The 22,323-nt window shown below is 36.4% G+C and overlaps 1 protein-coding gene across 1 annotated transcript; it reads left to right on the forward strand.

Annotated features, from left to right (window-relative positions):
* Positions 1-4,849: 4,849 nt before the first annotated feature.
* On the forward strand, positions 4,850-12,217 carry LOC113688083 (ABC transporter C family member 10-like). Its single transcript, XM_027205732.2, has 12 exons — positions 4,850-5,040; positions 5,480-7,557; positions 7,717-8,037; positions 8,224-8,310; positions 8,867-9,454; positions 9,548-9,712; positions 10,098-10,392; positions 10,521-10,735; positions 10,807-11,112; positions 11,306-11,369; positions 11,462-11,701; positions 11,792-12,217. Exons 2-12 carry the CDS (start codon positions 5,512-5,514, stop codon positions 11,902-11,904), a joined length of 4,440 nt encoding a protein of 1,479 aa, XP_027061533.1. The 5' UTR covers positions 4,850-5,040; positions 5,480-5,511; the 3' UTR covers positions 11,905-12,217.
* Positions 12,218-22,323: the final 10,106 nt, after the last annotated feature.

Raw genomic sequence — 22,323 nt, forward strand, 5'->3', positions numbered from 1 at the left:
TACTTCCAAAGTTAATTAAGTGGTACAAACCGCTGTACCATTTTGAAGACGCTTCGGGAGAAAGCGGTGAGGATTAAAAACGTTGACGTGACAAGTTTTGCCTGCACAAGATTTTGCCCTCTTGCTGTAGTCTCGATGATAGGTGACAATTTTATTATTTATTTTATAATTAATTTTTTTTATTATCTTATCAAATATGGATTAATTGTCAGATTTTATTCATTTTTGATATTTTTGCTTTGTGCAGGGAATTGAAGCAAAAAGTGATAAAATGTGCAAATTCCTCACTGCATTGGCTTCGAGACGTCTAGTGCGCAAAGCGGGCCACAAACCATGCCGAAATTGCCATTCAATGCACCTTATAGCGTGTTGTTTGGTTAGAACAGAGTTTCTCTAAATCTTAAAGCAATTGTGAAATTTAATTCTATGGTCGTACCTAAAATTATTTTGCAATTAGAACAATAGCTAACAGTCGTACCTTAACTATCGATAATTACGGAGAAATTAATTGTCATTGCTCGTTTGACGATTATAACTTATTTATCAATTTATATGTGGAATTATTTTTGCTTCGATGATCAATTAGGAGAATTATTTCCGAAGTTGCCTCTTGATTAGAGCCCGTCTAATATTGTTTGAGTTTTTATAGTTTGTCATTTAATTGCAATATTCGATTAGCATAGTTTATTGTTAATTTTCATAAAATTCCCCCCCATAACTTGAACTGTAATTGAAACGAATTACTCTCAGTCCCTGTGAATTCGACCCTACTTATCACTATCTATAGAAATTATATTTTATTTGAGCAGGTATTTATTATTATACAGGCTCGACAACCTGTTACCTAATTAAGGGCTAAAAGGAGTGCTGGAAGTCTGGAGCGCCGGTCATCTGTTCGCAATTCCAACCAATGTTGGCCATCAAGACCCGGCAACGCTAGACTCGAGTTTGCACTTTCTGTCTTCTTTTCTGGCGTGCGTTTGTTCATTTCAAACAGACGAGCATATTGATCTTGCGTTTTGTTCCCTCAGTTTTTCAAACGTCCTACAACCCTTTTAAACAAAGGAGAATGTGCCCTGATGCTGTTCTTGCCGGCCACTGGAGTACATGGACGTAACATTAGTGAGTTTGTTTGGAGGGGTTTTAAATCCAAGATAGTCGACAATTATACCGTGCCAACCACGTCACGGGCGCCTAAATTTGTGGGCTTCCTACTTATGATCGAGTGAAACAATTAATGGCCGAAGCTTGTTAGTCAGGGTCAAATTGATGCAATATATTCTTTTATATAAATCTCAAAAAATAATAATTCAAATGTAATCATTTTTTTATTTCATATACATGAAATTGCAATAATATATTTTTGTACAAAAATTTCAGAACATAGCGAATCAAATGCAATCGAATATGTTCTCAATGAATTACTTATGAGATATCATTCATCAAAAAGTCACAGAATTATTCTTCAAAAACTTTCAAAAATAGTAATCCAAACGCAACCTAATAAGACGTTCTCAATAGATCACTTATGAGTTATCATTCATCAAATAATCACGAATTTTTCTAGAAAAACTTCCAAAAATAATAATCCAAACGCAACCTAATAAGACGATCTCAACGGATCACTTATGAGTCATCATTATGAGCATGTTAAAGTAAAATAAATAAGGTTCGCGGGCATAGCATGAAGGTCCGTGTAATATTAAGGTGGAGGGGAAGAAACTAGAAAGTATACTGAGCGGAGGGAGAGGTGTGCAGTCTACGCTACTGATTATTCCATGAAATTACAGTTCTTTGATTTTATTTTTTATTTTTTTGGTTACGGTCTCATAGTGTTTGAAAAAGTGGAGGTTTTAAAAAAGTGAAATCATGAAAATCTTTTTTTTTTTGACAAAAAATCATGAAAATCTTTAAATGCAGGAAGACAATAGATATACATTTCCGGGTATTGATCGAATTGCAGTTCTAGGACCAGTTAGTCTGTGCAGAAACTAGTACCATGCGGTTAAAAAGTCAAGCAATTTGTGACCCATATAAACGTAAGGTGATAAGTCATAATTTGTGCTAAATTTATACTTATTTTTCCCTTTGATTTTAGTCAAATATTATCTTAATTGATATATTCTATTTATATTTGGTATTTGGGATTAATTGCAGGAAATGGTGAAAAAAAAATACTGAAAATCGTCATTCCAGCAGACTCCCAGTTTGGCGTGCCCACGCCTAAGTATGATGTCCAAAGCCGGATTTGCGGGATTGTTGGTCACGTGCAAACTTCCAAATATTTGGAGATTCCTTCGCGGGTGACAATTCTGGAACAATGCTGACTTAGCCAATTTGCACGTGAAGAGCCATTTGGCAACAAGACTTTAATTCGATTTCAATTGATTGGGTTCCTTCTTTGACTAAAAGTGCTGACCCACAAAAGCAGGAAGACTAGTGGGTCTCTTTTGGAGACAGCCGCACGAGGACTCTTTAAATACAATCCCTTGCTGGCTTCCGGGGAGCTCTCTCTCTCGGCAGAAACAAGTTCTAGCTTAGGAAATTTTTCTCTTTTTCGCTTCTTTTTCTCTTTCGCACCACGGAATACAATTTCTGGTGCAATTCTCGTTAGCTTTTCGTTCATGGCAATGGGATTTTCCCTAGACCCAATTGTGATGCCTGAGATCATGATATGTAGCTAAATTTCTTCTTCTAGTCAAGGAATAACGGACGACTTGGTTCAATTATTACTGTGAGATCTAATTTATTTTAATTGCTCCCTCATTTATTGATATTTATATGTTCCCTGCTTTTAACCGCTATAACTCGTGTGAATGATTGATTAGTTAGGTTATTTTGCTAGTTAGGGGTGATTGAATCCGTAATTGTTCGTTATCCCTATCTCAGTAGCAACTGGCGTAATTGGGTTTATGTCAGGGGAACATACGATCTAGCTTAAACAAACCCTCGTAGCATGTTTGTTAGTTAGGATTGGGTCTTTCTAATTATTAATGCAAACCAGAAATTAAATCCTACGGTCGTACCTAGGGTTGTTTTTGGGTTAGGGAAGTAGTTAACGGTCGTACCTTGACTATCGATAAATTAAGGAAGGGTTGGTTGTTTATCGCGTGTATGACAACTATAACTGATCTATTAATAAATGTTGGAACTATTTTTGCATCAATGATCAGTGCATGAACCATTTCTGAAGTGTACCCTTGGCTAGAACTCTCCTAATTATTTCTTTTAATTAATTATTTTCTGCAGTTAAATTGTTTAGTTAGCATTTAATACTAAAACCCCCTATACTTTGAACTCTAGAAGAAACGAATTATCCCCAATCCCTGTGGATTCGATCCTACTCACCGCTATATACAAAATCTATATTTTTCTCGAGTAGGTATTTATTATTGCACAGGCTCGACACCTGTCATAAGGATCAGATGAGAATGTACATACAGGTGCTGTTGACATAGTTGAATCTATATATTATTGCGATAAAGTCAAAATTTTTTTGCCAAGTTGATATTTTCTACTCGTCCCCGGGGATAGTTCGACTGGGACTGATCGTCTATAATTACAGCAAGATTTCGAGTTTGATTCTCACGTGCTATCGTTGTTGGATATTTTTAGGACAAAACTCTGCCTAATTTGGGGGATTAGTCTCCAGACCTAAAAAAAAAAAGTTGATATTTTCTACTCATTCCTAATGCACAATCCAACATTCTTGCTAAAAAGGTTGAGTTCATGCAACCCAAAACACTGGGAAAGCACATAACTCCGCCAAAAAAAAAAACAAAATCTCCATTTTTGAATCAGCAATTAGGTAGTGGAAGTAAAGTTGCAATACGGCTCTGTTGTCTGTCTAACTTGCTATAAAACGGAAGATACGTGGAACTGAAAGGAGATGGCGAAAGATGGGCGGTACGTGAAAAAGGAACCGACAAATGGCGAGACTTGTGAGACGTGAGCCATGACGCCCTTCTGCCTCCCTCTCTTCCATAATATTAATAGGAGGATTCTCACTAGTCACAAGTAACACACGGTTACTAGACGGTCGTCTCGCAAGAATTAAGAATAGCAGCAGCGGCCGGCATTACCCCTTTTCGCCGTGCCAGCAAGCATAGGATCAGAAGGTACGCATATCCCCCAGCGGCAAGAAAACAAGCCCACAACCATTACTGCACCCATATAAACATACCACGTTAATTAACCACCAGCATCTCAAGCTCTACTGTGTGTCACCGGTTTGTTTGGATTGCTTCATATTTCCCCAATTTTATTTGCTTACATCATCTTTACAATTTTCAATACACCTTTTTATCTTTCCAATATCTTTTTATCTCACATACATCACATCACAAAAAGTGCTACAGTAAAAATATCCCAAATAATCCCAAATAACTTACAATCCAAACAGATCCGAGGCGATATCTTCGGGTCTTGCAGGTTGCTTTGGTAGACTGCTCTTCTTTATAAAATCATTACTGACAACATCTCTGCCGTAGTAGTGTATTTTCTACTTCTGTCCTTTGAAGTGTGTGCCTTTCTAAAGTGCAGTGGGATCTCAGTGTCGTTGTTTTTTTTTTTTTTGGGTAAAAAATAATCTGCACCTGCATTGCATGTGCCTATGTTGAGACGGCGAGGCGATATGTGAGAAACGGGAAGAAGCGGAGAAATACGAGTAGGATTTGGATTCTATTTTCAACACATGCTTAAATAAATAAACACAAAGAAAACCAACACACACCCCTCTGCTCTCTTGGGAACCTGTTTCCTTTTTCATGGTTTTTTTTTTTGAGTTGATCCAAAATATTGTACTATGCCCCAGCTATTTTATTTGTGTTAGTATTGATTTCTGGTCCACATCGTCATTTCTTTGTGTATAGGAAAGACAAAGCCGTGGAGGGTTGGTAATAGTATTCTATTACTTATGATCCCCATCGTCATTTCTGTGCATAGGAAAGACAAAGCCTGGGAGGGTTGGTAATAGTACTCTATTATTTGCAATCTGGAGGATTTGAGAGTTTTGAGGGCGGACACCCTTGCCAATCCAAGGTATGTTGTCGTTGTCATGCTTGCATTTTTGCTTGTTAGTACCAGTTATTTAGCAAGTTTTCTAGGTGATTGAGATGGGTACGAGTACAATGAGATGGATGCTATGAACATATTCTACCTTGACTGGTCATGCAGTTTTTGATCAAACGAACTCTGCCCGCAGTGACTAATTAGTCCCATTTTCTTGTCTTCAAGCAGTCTAAAGAATTTTTTGCTGATCATGTTTTTTGATGTGTTGCATAATTTATCTTGCAAGTGTATGGTCTATTGGTTGGCTCTTCTATTTATTATCTCCACATTCTTTAAGCAATAAGCTGTGCTTCTCTTGATCCTTCCACTTCCTTGATGAATTCAAAAGGATCAGAACCTTTTTTTCTTTTCGGTGCGTCGCCTGTTTGAATGGTGTGGTAATCATTTTCTCGTATTTATCAAAATTCAGAATCAACAGGGAAAAGACGGTTTAAGGACGAGATGGTAGATCTTTGGAGTATATTTTGCGGGGCAACTGATTGTACTGACAGCAGTAGGAAGTTTTGCGGTGCTAATTTAGTCTCTGCAGCACTCTCCTCCACGTGTATTAATCATGCCTTGATCATTTCCTTCGATGTTTTGCTCTTAATTGTGCTCCTAGCCATTTTTTTCTCCAGACCCTCGTCAAAATTCCCATGGATGCATGCGCAAACTCGTGCTATTTCAGGATTGCAGTTGATATCTGCCGCTTTCAATGGTCTTCTTGGACTTTTATATTTGTGTGTGGGGATTTGGGAGTTAGTAAGAGAGTTACGGAAAACCCACAGTGCATTGCCTCTCCATTGGTGGTTGTTGCTAACTTTCCATGGGTTGACGTGCTTATTAGTGGGTTTAACTGTGAGCCTTAGGGGAAAGGTATTTTCACAAGCGCCTTTGAGGCTGTTGTCCATTCTTGTATTCTTGTTTTCGGGAATTGCTTGTGGGTTCTCTCTTGTGACTGCCATTCTCGATAAAGAGGTGTCATTTAGGATGGGGTTATACATATTGTCTTTGATAGGAGCATGTTTACTGTTGTTGTGCACCTACAAAGGTTACAAATATGAGGACAGCACTGAAAATGATCTTAGTGCCCCCTTAAATGGCGTGGCCAGTGGAAAAGGCCAACTTGATTCTGTTGGCTGTGTCACTCCATTTGAGAAAGCTGGATTTATCAGTAAAATGTCATTTTTGTGGTTGAATCCATTGATGAAAAGGGGAAAGGAGAAGACTTTGGAGGATGAAGACATACCCAACTTGCGTGAGGAAGATCGAGCAGAGTCCTGCTACTTGCTGTTTGTGGATATATATAACAAACGGAAACAAGTTGATCCACTAGCCCAACCATCAGTGTTGAAGACTATCTTGCTATGCCACTGGAGGGAGATCTTCACATCGGGGTTTTTTGCATTTCTGAAAATAGTTACCGTCTCTGCTGGTCCTCTTCTACTACAAGCCTTCATTCAGGTTGCAGAAGGAAAAGAGAGTTTTGAATATGAAGGTTATGTCTTGGCTGTTTTGCTTTTTATCTCAAAGAACTCGGAATCTTTGTCCCAAAGACAGTGGTATTTCAGAAGCAGACTAGTAGGTGTGAAAGTAAGGTCCTTGTTAACGGCAGCCATTTACAAGAAGCAACTAAGACTATCCAATACTGCCAAGTTGATGCACGCAAGTGGTGAGATAATGAACTATGTTACAGTGGATGCCTACCGGATTGGAGAATTTGCTTTCTGGTTTCATCAGACTTGGACAACGGGTCTCCAGCTCATCTTTGCACTTTTAATTCTCTACCGTGCTGTGGGGCTTGCTACAATTGCATCCTTGGTGGTAATAGTTCTTACCGTTCTTTGTAATACTCCCCTTGCAAAATTACAGCACAAATTCCAATCTAAGCTTATGGTGGCACAAGATGACAGGCTAAAGGCTATTTCAGAGGCACTTATCAATATGAAGGTTTTGAAATTATATGCCTGGGAAAGCCATTTCAAGAAGGTTATTGAGAATCTAAGGCAGGTTGAAGAAAAATGGTTGTCAGCTGTTCAGCTGTGTAAAGCATATAATAGCTTTCTTTTTTGGTCAACCCCTGTACTCGTCTCTGCTACAACATTCGGGGCTTGCTATTTCCTTGGTATTCCACTATATGCAAGCAACGTTTTCACATTTGTGGCAACATTACGACTGGTTCAGGACCCTATTAGATCTATTCCTGATGTTATTGGAGTAGTCATTCAAGCTAAGGTTTCTTTTGACAGGATTGTGAAGTTTCTCGAGGCACCTGAATTGGATGTAGCAAATGTGAGGCAGATATGCCTTGGAGAAAACACAAGTCGAAACATTATTATAAGATCTGCTTCTCTCTCGTGGGAAGAGAATTCATTTAAACCCTCTCTTAGAAACATAAATCTGGAGGTTAGAGCTGGTAAGAAGGTTGCTATATGTGGGGAGGTGGGCTCAGGTAAGTCAACCCTTCTAGCTGCAATTCTTGGAGAGGTTCCAGTTACCTGTGGAACTGTAAGTTAATTTCTTGTTCTTTTGACGTACTTCTATTGAACTGATTTTATCTATGCCTATGAAACTCCCTAACAATTTTTGTCATAGATGGGATTCTTGTAGAAGGCTTAAACATAACCTGATCATCTCTTAAATGATAAATTTATCTTCATTCTACAGGTTCGAGTGCATGGAACTATTGCCTATGTTTCCCAATCAGCATGGATTCAGACTGGAAGTATTCGAGACAATATTTTATTTGGGTCTCCAATGGATTACCAGAGATACCAACAAACATTAGAAAAATGTTCATTGGTAAAGGATTTTGAGTTGCTCCCTCATGGTGATCTCACTGAAATTGGAGAAAGGGGAGTTAATGTCAGCGGTGGACAGAAGCAACGGATTCAACTAGCACGGGCTTTATATCAGAATGCTGACATATATCTACTTGATGATCCCTTCAGTGCTGTTGATGCACACACTGCCACAAGCTTATTCAATGTCAGTACTTTCTCATATTATTCTCATCTTCTTATTTTCTGGTAGTCTGGAGTCTGGGAGGGAGCGTTGATTGCACGACCTCATAATTCTGAGGCTTGCTTTACATCGATTGACCTCCTCCTGTTGTGGAACATGCTTAGTAACACTCCTTTGTGATGATGTACAATCTCACACCATTCTTGGCAGGATTATGTCATGGGAGCTCTAACTGGGAAGACTGTCTTACTTGTAAGCCATCAAGTTGATTTTCTTCCTGCATTTGATTGTGTTCTGGTGAGTTTACCCCTGGGAAATTTTTACGCTGTAACTGTTGTTGTTTTCATTTGATTTGTACCTTTAGGCATTTTTTCTGGTAACCTGATTCCACTTCCTGTGATAAAGCCTGAGAAATATGTCTTTTTAGATGACCTTTCAGTCAAATTTAGGATTAAGCCACTGCCCCCCCCCCCCCCCCCCCCCCCCACACACACACACACACACAACAACACAGCAAAGGGAAACCTCTTCTACTAGATGCTATGATGTCTGAAAATCTTGGTTTTGCGTAATGATTTTCTTCTGCTTTCATAGGTCAATTGATTACAGGTTTTCAGATTGATCACATTTTCCTAGCAATAAAAAGTTATTTAGCGTTGGAGGTGTTGCACATAGCCATCTATATTACTAAAAATTTGGATATCAAGTTACTCACGCAGTGAGTGCTCAATTAACTTTAGTCATTAGTGGAAAGCAAAACAGCTGGTTTCGTTACCCTGAATATTACTCCCAAGGAAACAGGCACACTAAATCTACTTGACAACAATATACTTACTTCTACCTTGTTTGACAGTTTATGTCAGATGGCGAGATTCTCAATGCGGCTCCCTATCATCAGTTACTAGCCTGTAGTAAAAAATTTCAGAGTTTGGTTGATGCACACAAAGAGACTGCAGGTTCTGAGAGGATTTCAGAAGTTACTTCCTCCCCAAGTCATAAAGCTCCTAACAAAGAAATCCGCAAGACATACAGTGACAAAGGTTCTAAAGCATCAGCAGGTGATCAGTTGATCAAGCAAGAAGAGAGAGAAGTCGGGGACACTGGCTTTAGGCCTTACATTCAGTATTTAAATCAGAACAAAGGCTTCTTGTTCTTTTCTTTGGCTGCTTTCTCTAATCTTACTTTCGTGATTGGTCAGATATCACAGAACTCTTGGATGGCTGCAAATGTTGACAATCCTAAAGTTAGCACGCTGAAACTAATTGTAGTCTACTCGGTGATTGGGTTTTCGTCAACATTTCTTCTGCTCAGTAGATCTCTGAGCACAGTTGTTTTGGGTCTGCAATCTTCAAAATCATTATTTTTTCAGCTATTGAATTCTCTTTTCCGCGCGCCCATGGCATTTTATGACTCTACGCCTTTGGGAAGGATATTAAGCCGGGTAAGGATAGTAAGAGTTTCACGTATGCCAAGTTGAGTACACATCTAAAGGCTTGGAACTAAAAGTAACGCCCATTGATTTTTACTTGAGCAGGTCTCGGTTGATCTGAGCATTGTTGATCTCGATGTTCCATTTAACTTGACTTTTGCTGTTGTAGCAACTTTGAATTTTTACTCTAGTCTTGTGGTGCTAACCGTATTCACCTGGCAAATTTTGGTTGTCTCGATACCACTGGTCTACTTGGCTATTCGGTTACAGGTAACATGCTGGCCGGCTTGTTTCATAAAAACTTTTGCTTATCAATTTAATGACAAGAAAAGATTATAACTAGTGTGTTAAAAAGGGTGAAGACCTCTGAATCTTTTATTAGTGTAAAATGGCTTGCTTTTTCTTCTTGTCAGTGAAGTAAGTGGCTACGTCATAGGTCAGTTAATTGTGGTTTTTCTATCTGCAGTAAAATGGTTTGCCCTTTTTCGTGGAATATCCAGCTGAAAGTTCTAAACTTACTATGCCAATATCTAGGTTTTGCATAAATTGGAAAAAGTTCCTCCTGTTTTATTAGTTGCTGGTCTTCTGACATAATGTTAAGAGGTTTTTGCGGTGATTGCTATACTAATACCATCGTGCGTTTTCTTGTCAACAGAGATACTACTTTGCCTCTGCTAAAGAGCTAATGCGTATTAACGGCACAACCAAGTCTTTGGTTGCAAATCATCTTGCTGAATCTTTGGCAGGGTGCATGACAATCAGAGCTTTCGAACAAGAAGAGCGTTTCTTTGTTAAGAACCTAGAACTTCTTGACACAAATGCCAGCCCTTTCTTCCACAATTTTGCAGCTAATGAGTGGTTGATTCAACGATTGGAGACAGTCAGTGCCACAGTTCTTGCCTCTTCAGCTCTCTGCATGGTTTTACTTCCTCCTGGAACTTTTAGCTCCGGTCCGTGGTGTTCTAGTAATTGATGCTAGCAAAATATAGATTCTTATTATCTAGGCATTTGCCCACTATACTGCTAAAGTTTGAGAACGAAAATTTTTTCTTCTAATCATTATCCTCTGTCATTGCAGGATTTGTCGGAATGGCTTTGTCCTATGGTCTTTCATTAAACATGTCCCTTGTGTATTCCATCCAAAACCAGTGTACTCTGGCAAATTATATAATTTCTGTGGAGAGGCTTAACCAATACATGCACATACCAAGTGAAGCTCCTGAAGTCATAGAATGTAATCCACCGCCAACCAATTGGCCAATAGTGGGTAAAGTAGAGATTCAAGATTTGCAGGTATATCTATTTGACTACTTTTATATGTATTCGATCTTTGTTTCAACCTGCTAACATCAGTTCAATTACAGATCAAGTATCGTTCTGATGGCCCACTTGTTCTTCGTGGGATCAGCTGTACATTCGAAGGAGGGCATAAAATTGGTATTGTTGGACGAACTGGTAGTGGGAAGACTACTCTGATTGGTGCTCTCTTTCGTCTGGTGGAGCCAGTTGGTGGAAGAATCTTAGTAGACAGAATCGACATCTGTACAATTGGGCTCCATGACTTGAGGTCACGTTTTGGGATTATACCACAGGATCCTACTCTTTTCAATGGAACTGTGAGATACAACTTAGATCCTTTGGGGCAACACACTGATCCGGAAATATGGGAGGTACTTAAAATCTTGGCATATCAAAGCATGAATTTTGCATTTGCAGCTTATGTTTGGTTAAATGTCACTATTTTTAGTTCAGCATTCCTATTGCCAGTGGCTATTGCATTTGAGAAATTGCTTTTTTCTTTTTTCAACTTTCCGAACAGTTGCTTTAACCGCTTTGTAAGAACTTTTTTTCTGTTTCGAGAAGGTTCTTGAGAAGTGTCAACTCAAAGATGCTATTCAGGAGAAAGAAGAAGGCCTCGGCTCCTTGGGTAAGCTGGTCCAGTTCTAACGTAGTGATGAATGATCGATGAGCAGCGGCAGCTGCTGGTAAGATTTACTAACCTATCTCTTTTAATTTCAGTTGTGGAAGATGGATCAAACTGGAGCATGGGGCAGAGGCAATTGTTCTGTCTTGGCCGTGCTCTACTGAGAAGAAGCAAGATATTGGTTCTTGATGAAGCAACTGCATCAATAGACAATGCTACTGACTTGATTTTACAGAAAACTATCAGGGCAGAATTTGCTGATTGCACGGTGATTACGGTGGCTCACAGAATACCTACAGTGATGGACTGTACTAAGGTTTTGGCTATTAGTGAGGGTGAGGTTCATGTCTTGAGCATTTGTTTATGCTGAACTTGTCTTTTGACCATAATCATTATGCTAAAAATTTGTCTGACAAATATAATAGGGAAACTTGTGGAGTATGATGAACCAATGGAGTTGATGAAAAGAGAAGGTTCACTGTTTGGCAAGCTCGTGAAGGAATATTGGTCTCATTATGGCTCTGCAGAATTACAGTGAAGTTAAACCGCTGAGCCATTTGTGATCCTTTCCCCCTTTAGTGCATAGGCAGTTACAGGACAACTGCTCAAATAGCTGACAGAAAGCCGTGATACTGCAGCATCGGTTTGGCTCTTTTGTTTTCTAGTTCACCGGGGTGGCATATGGGGGTGCGTTCAACTCAAGTCGAGCTCGAATAGTGCAAGGTAAAATAATTAAACTTTAAATCGAGCTTGAACTCGAACTCGTTAAACTTTTCAAATTCGAATTTCAATTTACGTTATTCGAGCTTAAGTTTAATTAAATATATTCAATTCAAATTAAGTTCAATCGAGCCTATTTGAGCTCATTCAAGTCTAATCAAACTCACATAATAAAAAATTAATATTTTACACATAATTTTAAATAAAAGATATTATTGACATTTTCACAATAATAAATATAAAAAAATAAAATATATATTATAAAAAACTCGATTAGACTCGTCGAATCTTCAAATGCAAAATATTGAAATTCGAGATCAACTCGCAGCTTTTATCAAGTAGTTCGAGTTCAAGCCGAGCTGCTGACCGAATGACTTGCAAACTCGAGTCAAGCAATTCGGTCTAGCATCGGCCCTAGTGGCATATATACAAAAGGGAAGTGTGGCTTCCAGAGTCGAATGAAGGTGGAATCTCACAAGTAATGCACTGAAGATGCATGGAATTGTGTCATAGTAGTAAAATCAGTGAAGAAGATTCTTGGCCATTTTGACGATGCCCCTTTGGATTGTTAATAATCATAGGGGACTTAATTGCTTTGGGGTTGCAAAAATATAGAGCGTCTTGATAAATGAGACGCTGCTGTATTATGAGGGATGACAGATGAAACCCAGGCGAGAAAAATTGATCTCCAGGAATGACGCTGGCTGTAGCACTTATCGATATGAAATGCAGCTAAATTTTTTCAAATAATATTTTATTTAGATTATAAATATATTTTTCAATACACTTTTTGATATTTTCAATCACAATTTTATTTCATATATATCACTTCATAAAAAGTGTTAAAATAATTATTTCAAATAATACTCTATCCAAACACACTAAAAAATTTGTAGCGTAAAATAAACTACACACTAACAATAATGTATAAAATATTAACTTAAAAAAAGGAGTATCATGTACATTTCGGAACCACTGATACTTAGTGGACTTTAATAACATGTATTAGAACATTTCTTTAATATCATCACTTTATCATTCCATGACTGTGGTATATGTTTGAGGACAAAAACAAGATGTATGTTGCTTCAAAAAAAAATAAAAAAGAAGTAATATTTATGTTTTGAGGTACTGGCATGGTGGCTGGTTTTTGTGGCTGAAATTTTGAGTCAATTTCCAATTTGCTTTCCACCGCTGACCTATTCCAAAACTGCCCTACTGACCCCTCCAATCATTAGGAACTCTTTAGTCTTTCTCATCACGCCATGCGTCATCTGCCATTGGTAACGATATCACATGTGTCTTCGTTTGACTTGTCTTGTTTGATGACTGGGATACCGACCAAATACAATCTGGCAACGCTAAGGCAAATGAATCCAGCACTACTGTCCTGGCGATGAGAAAACTGACATTTTAGAATTTAAAATTATTGAATTTTAATTTTTTTAATTTTCTTACTTGCTTCTTAAATCTCACTTTTCTTCTATTTAAAAAAGAAGAAAAAAAAATCTGGCACCCATTAGAGTATGTAGGACTCCACACATTTGTATTACTCTGTCAACGGACACAGAAAACACCCTTGGCTAGCTTAAACCTTTTCAATTTCAATGCCACACGACCCCCCAATAAATAGAGCAACCTGTGTTTCCATAATAGAAATTTAATAGGATTATGCTATAATTTTGAACCTAATGTCAACTCTGAAATTGTAGCAAGGCACAAACCCAGTTACATTCTTTAACATGGTGTATTTTAATATTTTTTTTAATGCAAAATATATTATTTTTAAAAAAAGATTTTCTGAAAGAACTCTCTTTTTTTTTTTTTTTGAAAGCCTTAAAGAACTCCATTCAATGCATCTTGTCATGTGTATTATGCGCATTAATACATAATACATGAGATGGTAATCTAATTAATATTTTTTAGCTATCAAATGGTAATGTAATTTATAGGAATACCATAAATAAGAACTTTGGTGCTGTTTGTTTTACCATTTTTCTTCAAAAATTTTTACATTTCCTAGGAACAATCATTTTTTTTATCTTACATATATCAAGTCACTATCGTGTATATATATATATATATATATATATATATATATATATATTTACAAAAACTCCAAAAAATAGCAATACAAATGGGTTTTTTTTATTATCACTCTGTATCTCTAAGAAGTTTGAAAATGAAGAAAAATACCAACTAGTTGAATATGTACTCTTCCAAAGAAAAACAAGTACTCTCCAACTAGTAGAAACTTTGAATATATGTCATGGGAATATATAATCTAATCTAAATGAATCGAACTTGTGAGTTTGTTGATTAATTTTGGTAGTTTCTTTAATAACTAATACTGTCAATAGATTGACTTCTAAGATCTTGTTTAGGATTGTCTAATTGTCAAAGGAAATAACCACAGAACTTATTATGGTAATTGAGGTATAGTAAGGCGAGACAGGCTGTTAGAACTTATTAACAACCATAATTAGTTTATTTAAAAGTAGATGAATTTTATTCTTATATCGATAATCAATAAAATGAACTGAAGTAGAGAAGCTTCTAGTCAATGGATTAATCTCTGCTTTGGTTCATGACTCATGTAATTGATTATCGATACTCCAGAATTCTTGTCTCTTATTGAATTATTTTTATTTCAACTTGCATTATTGTTTTTATTTAACTGAGTTATTTAGGTTAATTTCTCACAATCCCCTCTCCCTTTATTTATTGTTTCCTTTCAAGAAAATAAATCCTCCAATCCTATGGATATGACCTACTTACCACTACACTTGAATTTACAAATTTTTGAGTAGGAATTTTTATTAAGATTTTGTTTTCATTTGGAAACGGTGTGCTTAAAATCCATTCCCAATTGGTCATTTTATCCCTAACTGCACAAAGTCCAAAACAGGAATAGGTGGTCCGGCATGGTTGAAATTTCGAGTTTCAGACATTCACAAATAACATCTAGAGGGAAAAAAAGGAAGAAAAATTAGTTCACTAGTTGATAGTTGCATATGTGGATCAAACAAGTCTTCCACCGCAAGTGGAAACAAGAGGGCTTACGGGTTTGATTAGCACCATGTTCTGGTGCAGATATTGCTGTCTCCATTTGTTAATGAAGTAGCGTCTGAAAACAATTCTATTATGTATGCACTTAGCTCAAAGGCAAGATATAATTTTGGAAAGCATAAGAAAAAAAGGCTCAAAATCAAATTTTGCATCTTTCGCTGCTAGAATGAAACAAAGTATGATTGCAAGATCCTTATATAATACTCAGAAATCTAGAAAACCAATGTTAGGATATAACCTAGTTTTCCCTCTTCCGACTCTAAGCGTAGTATTTGTGATTAGTATGGGAAACATAATAGTTTTGGCAAGTATGGAGAGGGAGCAAAGGTTTATGTGTAGATGAATAAACACGACATAAAGAAAAATGTACGTGGCGAAGCTCAACAAGAGAAAATAATGATAAACATATTCATGGGCCAAATAAAGATACATTCGCAGTATTAATCATAACCATTTTATTATTATACTAAATATCATCATGTCAAAACTTGACATCTTAAGAAGAGCACATCATGAACATTAATTAGTAACGCAACTACTCATGATTCATTTTATTAAAGTAGATAAAAGAAAAATGATACAGATTCATGTGAATTTACCAGAGAATTTTTGAAGTGGGCGCTTAATCCTCTCCAATGATGCCACAACATCTTTCATATTGATCCTATCTGTTGAGTGTTCTGTGCAGCATTTTAAAGCCAATTCCAAAATCTGCAACACGAAGTCCTGCTTTTCAGCTAGATGCCTGTCATCTGGCAGTAGTAGTTTGGGATCAGTAACTTGGTTTGTTGCATCAGGTAGAGAATTTTCTATCCAACTCTTCAGGCTTAGCGAACCAGAAAACTTTTCATCACTGGGCTTCATTCCTGAGAATGTTTCCATCAAAACAATTCCAAAACTATAAACATCGCATCTTGTTGATACTTGTCCGTCTTGTCCGTACTCTGTAATAAAATGTTACAATAAACCAAACTTATTAACATAAGAAGTTGGCAAACCAACTTGAGTTAGACAAATGTAGAAACACAAATTTATATGCTTAAACGAGATACAAGGTTAACCTGGTGCAATGTATACCAATGTTGCAAGCGTTTTCGTATGCAAAACACTTTCTCCTTCACCAAACAATTTTGCAATTCCAAAATCACTCACATGGGCAACCATATATTCATCAAGCAGTATGTTACTAGGCTTCAGATCACAATGAACCACCTGAGTTGTGTATCCATAGTGGAGATATTCCAAGGCATGAGCCACATCTAGCATTATATTCAACCTTTGCAACATATCTAAGACATGATTCTCTGCATACAACCACTTTTCAAGACTCCCATTAGACATATACTCGAGTACCAGGGCCTTAAATTCATCATTGGTACAACTGCCAATTACTTTCGTGAGATTTCGATGGCGAAGGTTTCGAAAAACCTCGCATTCTACTTGGAAGCTCTTGAATGCAATTTCTAGTCGCAAATTGAAGACTTTGACAGCCACAACTGTTCCATCATTCAGAATCCCTTTGTAGATAGATCCACAACTGCCAATGCCTAGTAAATTGCTTTCAGCATATCCATTGGTTGCTCGAAGAAGTTCATAGTATGATATTCTTGCTGGTGCTGGTGTGAGCTGTAAATCAGGCGTTCTTGTAACCTTTTTCTTCCTTCTGTATATTAAAAATATAACTGTTAAACTTATGCTGGTAATCACTGCAGCTACAGCACCTAAAAGAACATAAACCACTAGCAATCTTTTCTTTCTACTGGAATCGTGAGTTTGAGAATTGCTGCAAGGAGGAACAAGAAATTGTGGAGCACCACAGAAAGCATCATTAGACATGAAAGACTGACTTGTCAAGTTCCTAAAAGGGCCAGCGGTAGGTATTTCTCCTCTTAGATTGTTGAAAGAAAGATTGATGCCTTGGAGATACTGAAGGTTCTCAAAGGACTTTGGTATAAAGCCTGAGAGATTATTGTAGGACAGGTCCAAGAATTGCAAGCTAAACATGTAGGCCCATCAAGTGCATTTTGTGATAGAAAAAGAACTGATAGACTTATCAAATCCCCAATCGAGCTAGGAATATTTCCTGAAATACGATTTGCTGATATATCAATAAGTGTTGCTGCCTTCAAATTTTGAATTTCTGGAGGCAGGAAGCCACTCAATGAATTTGAGGATAGGTTCAATTCAATGAGGTCCTTCAGGTTCCACAAGCTTGAAGGTATGCCAGAGTTCAGGACGTTTCGGGCGATATACAAATATCTGAGAGAAGTAACATTACCTAAGCATGATGGAATAGCACCTGAAATGGTATTCTGGCTCAAACTTAAACCATACAAGTTCTTCAAATCACAAAGATTTTCAGGGAGTGGTCCAGTTAGTAGGTTATCTTGGAAATTGAGAGCTTGAACGTTTTGCATGCCTCCTAATGTGTCTGGAATTGGTCCCATCAAGTTATTTCCAGCCACATTCAAAAGCAATAAATTGCTCAAATTGCCAAAGCTATCTGGAATATTTGCCTTGAGTTCACAGTCGTATGCATAAATTCTCTCAACTGAGTAAGAAAGGTTCCCAACTGATCCTGGAAAAGTACCCTCTAAAGGATTGTAATCCAACCCTAATTTCACTAGGTATTTACAGTTTGTCAAGGCAGTGATGAAATTCATCTCCGAAGTGGAAGGATCACTTCTAAGATTATTATGAGAAATTTCCAAATTTTGGAGAAATCTTAGATCTCCCAGGGAATTAGGAATTACACCACTGAGTTTGTTTCGAGAAATGTCCAAGTGAAATATATTAGAAGCATTTGAGATAGATGCTGGTATAGCTCCATCGAGGTGATTGGAATTGAGATCAACATACTCCAAATTCACGAATCCATTACCAAAGTCAAGACTGCCAGAAAGATTGTTGCTCTGAAGCCCAATATTTTGGAGGGTTGTGATGTTGAAGATCTGAGCTGGTATGGAACCAACTAAGCTATTGGAACCCAGACCAAGTTCTACTAGGGTGTAAAGTTTTCCGAATTCCCGTGGTATTTGACCTGCCAAATTTTTATGATGTATAGATTGTAATGTGTCAAATAAATTGGTGTTTCGAGCATTTTAGCTTGTAAAACTTGTCTTGCCTTGTAGGTGAATTAGAACAGATAGGAACGAGTGAAATCACAATAGCAGTACTGATATTAGTACTGCAAAATCTAGAGGAAACAGACCAGCCAACAGTACCCGGAGCAAAGACTGATCAATTATAACCTCTTCCTGCTCTTCTCGCTTGGATCCTGTGCCTATGCTGTTTTTTTTTTTTTTTGTTGACAAAGTGCCTATGCTGTTGCACAAACAGAGTGCTTTTTATGGTCTAAATCGGATCATATCAAATTGATTTGATCTTGACTATTCATTTTAATTTTTTTCTTTTAAATTTGAAAATGAATGACTCAAATCAAATTGGTCACCAAAAAAGCATAGTACAATTGCAGGTGCAACTGTACCAGCTGTGTGTCCCTTTCACATGCGGACAATCAAGCAAATATGATGACCCTATGTACGGCCATATCGTCAAACTCTGGGATAATGTAGCTTACGGGTTGGATAGGGTAGAGATCTAAAATTCAGAATTGGTATAGGACATTTTAGGCCATAGCTAGGGTATAATCCACCTGTATAACCAATCACATATGGTGATGTTTGAAAGGATTTATGCATAAATGTAAGGAATAATTTCAGAAACCTCCCCAGAGCTTCTGATAATTTCAAATAGCTTTTCTCATGATTTGAAAATTACATATACCTCCCATAGAACATAGGTTTGGGTTCTACCTCGATGATGTAATATCAAAAAAGTATATGAATGCTCAAAATTGCCCTCATATAATTTTCAACAATGAATAATCATTAAAATTTTTTAAAAGTCAAGAATACACTTGTATACTACCAAAATTATGAGTTTTATTGCTTAGCCAATATTCTAATATTTTTCATCATCATGGTTTTCTACGTCCACCCAAACTTTCAAACTCTTATCACTTCTTCTTCCAAACAAACTCTTTGTCTTAGATGCCAAAATTCACCGTCGTAATTCTTTCCTTCACAATCGTTACCTCTCTATAGGTTTCTTCCATATATTGCCTACCAAATCGTTAGTCATAAAACTCATAATCCTTATCTTTTTCCCACTCAAACGACCAAGCCCTCAGTTATCAAAATTCTTCTAATCTCTGCTCTCAACATTTGGGTTGGTCATCCTAAATTAGCCCCCATTTTTTTCTCTGAATTGACACAATTTTATTGAGAACAAGTTTGATGTCGATTAAGAGGAACCAGACAAAATATCAACAAAGTGTAAGTTTTGGGTAGTAGTTTAGTATAGTCTATCAAGTTATACTTTTTCGTAATCTAGTTGCTTTTTTATGCTCAATGATACGAACAATTGGGTTTTTGGCGGTGATGATTGCTTCCATCATCATCAAAAGCAGTAGCATGATAATAAGATTAGTGAGGTAAAGGCTTTTAATGGGTTTTCTATGCGAAAATTTTAGATTTCCATTATATTTCAATTTATGGATAGTGATACCAACGTTGTGATAAGTAGGGTAGCAGAATAAAAAGAAGTTACAAGTTTCGGATTAGCTTTTAGGAGATTAGAAATTCAGAAGACACTTTGAGAAAGGTGGTAGGGATGGTAATGGCAGGTTGACGATAAGGAAGGAGATATCTTCCTTGATCAGTGTATTTGAGTGATAGAAAGTTACAATTTAATAGCCATGGCTAAAGGAGTTTGGCCACAATATGTGGCTTGGTCAAGAAGAATTGTTTTTTTTTTTCCTTTTTTTTGTTATCTTTTTCCCTTTTTTTATCAATGGCTTGTCTTTTGAAAAATTATGAAGGTTATTATAGTCATTATATATCATCAAGGGAGGTAAGTGTAATATTGAAAAGCTCAAGGGAGCTTAGTGAAATCGTCAGAAACCTCAGGGGAGGTTTCTGAAATTATCCCTAAATGTAAACAACAATCACAATTGGTTGATGCACATAAATGTAAACAACTCGAGAAACAATTCATAAACATCCCAATTAAGCGTACATTATTAGGATTTATCCACAAACGTACTTTTCTAGCTTTGACTTTAACATGTTGAATTGAAAGTCATGTATAACTATCTTCCAGTCTTAAACTAAAACGAGTATATTTGCAGGGGTTTAGCTTGTTTGGATTGCTATTTTCTACCATTTTTATAGAAAAATATACTGTAATGATTTGATATATGCCAAGTGAAAAGGTTATTGAGAGATGTGCTCATGAAAAAAGTAAAAATTTTTTGGATAAAAATAGTTGGCCAAATAGGAAGGCTCTAAAATCTAAGAGCAGAGAATATAATTTCTTCTTTAAAACCTTAGTGACCTAAGTAATTTAGTCTCTATAGAATTCTTCAAAATTTCAAAAAACCTTTCAATGCACAAATGACTTGATTTAATTGTTTAATAAAAAATAGTGGAATCACATAAATAAATTTGAAAAAGTGTGATAATTTTAAAGGTGCGAACCCAAACTATTATTTGAGAAGAAGAACCAATTCAAATATTATACTAGAAAACATAACGTGATGACTTTGAGACATAAAAAAGAACTCTAAAATCTTAACATTACTCTACCAGCAAGATGTCATTTTAGGGTTTTGATTAGTCTACTAGTCAACTTTCATGGCATACAAATTTATCTTATTAAACATGTGAATCAACGCCTAAACATGCAAATCAGCTTCTTTATTTTTTATCAAAAAACTTCACGAAAAATATAACTAAATTAATATTACCATATTCATAACAATTCAATAGATCACACTATCGGATTTTGCCTTTTTGTTCAATTTTCGATAGATGGTTTTGCATAGCCATATCCTATTAAATTTCGACAATTAGGATTTCCATAATTCAGAATTGTCATACCTGTGAGGTGGTTGTCGAAGATGGTAAGCCTTTTCATCGTACTTATATTACCAATCTCCTTCGGAAGTTCGCCTGCATTTTATAACGTCTAAATATATGATTGGTTACAATTCAAAAGCAATAGAATTTTGTTTCTAAATGAGTAGCATGCAAAAGATCAAGCTAAAACATTTCTGGAATAAGGCCAAAGCTAATATGGTGGTCCTGTCTCTATTAAGAACTTACATTTGTTGCCCATGGTGGTCAATTCAAAATAAAAAGTGTTTGTCTAAACAAGTGAAGATAAATGGTGAAGTACTTATATACATATAAGTGGGAAATAAATGTGAATGTTTACATTGTAAATTATAAAGTATGAGCGCTAACTCATACTATAAATTCCTTGGGCACCATTTGAAATAGGGCAAATTACACTTTACCTCCTGTGATTTAGTATTTGTTTACATAACTCCCCTATGATTTCAAAAACTATACATAACTCCCTTCATAATTTGGATTAAAGTGTCAAATTGACGGGATTTGCAATCCATAATTGAGTCAAGAAAAATATCAAAAATACCCCTATGTAAAGTTAAAAATTATTTATTAATCACAAGGAGCTATGTAAATATATTAAAAACCATAAGGGAGTTATATGATAAAATATAAAATCATACGGAGTTAGAGTGTCATGCATATTATGTTTATGTATTTTGGCTATTTCAGCCATTTTAGTTTTTAAACAAAGATAATTTCGACATTTTCATAGGTTCCGTTACGGATGAACATTTCCATCACTTTGACACTTTAATCCAAACTATGAGGGGTTTATATATAGTTTTTGATGCCATAGGAGGGTTATGTAAACAAATACTATATCACAGGGGGTAAAGTGTAATTTGCCCCTTGAAATATCTATGAAAATCAGAAAGAAATTCTGTCAGAGATTGCAGGACTAGCAATACTTATAAGTGAGTCTATTTAAGAGAACATGATCAATTTAACAAAGTATCTCTTTTATCTCAGTTCTGCTCTTGTGATCTCTTCTTTTCTTCTTCTTCTTCTTCGCGTAGCTACTTCTTTGCTATTTGCTGGCGAATTATTCTTCAGTTGTAATCTAGTCAAAGTCTTACCTATAGAGACAAATCGTTTGTCCAAGCCTTACAAATGAAAATCTCAAATAAGTTAGCTTCACTTTAGTATAAAATTTCATATTCATATTCAACTAAAGTTCTTTTAAAAAATCC

This window comes from Coffea arabica, chromosome 5e (genome assembly GCF_036785885.1).
Source record: "Coffea arabica cultivar ET-39 chromosome 5e, Coffea Arabica ET-39 HiFi, whole genome shotgun sequence".
Taxonomy (NCBI): Eukaryota; Viridiplantae; Streptophyta; class Magnoliopsida; order Gentianales; family Rubiaceae; genus Coffea; species Coffea arabica.

What these genes read in the sequence shown, in the direction of transcription:
- LOC113688083 (XM_027205732.2), top strand. Translation starts at nt 5,512, where the DNA reads ATGGTAGATCTTTGGAGTATATTTTGCGGGGCAACTGATTGTACTGAC. An exon ending in CTGATCCGGAAATATGGGAG is followed by an intron (nt 11,113 to 11,305) that starts GTACTTAAAATC and finishes TGTTTCGAGAAG; the next exon opens with GTTCTTGAGAAGTGTCAACT. An exon ending in GGTTTTGGCTATTAGTGAGG is followed by an intron (nt 11,702 to 11,791) that starts GTGAGGTTCATG and finishes CAAATATAATAG; the next exon opens with GGAAACTTGTGGAGTATGAT.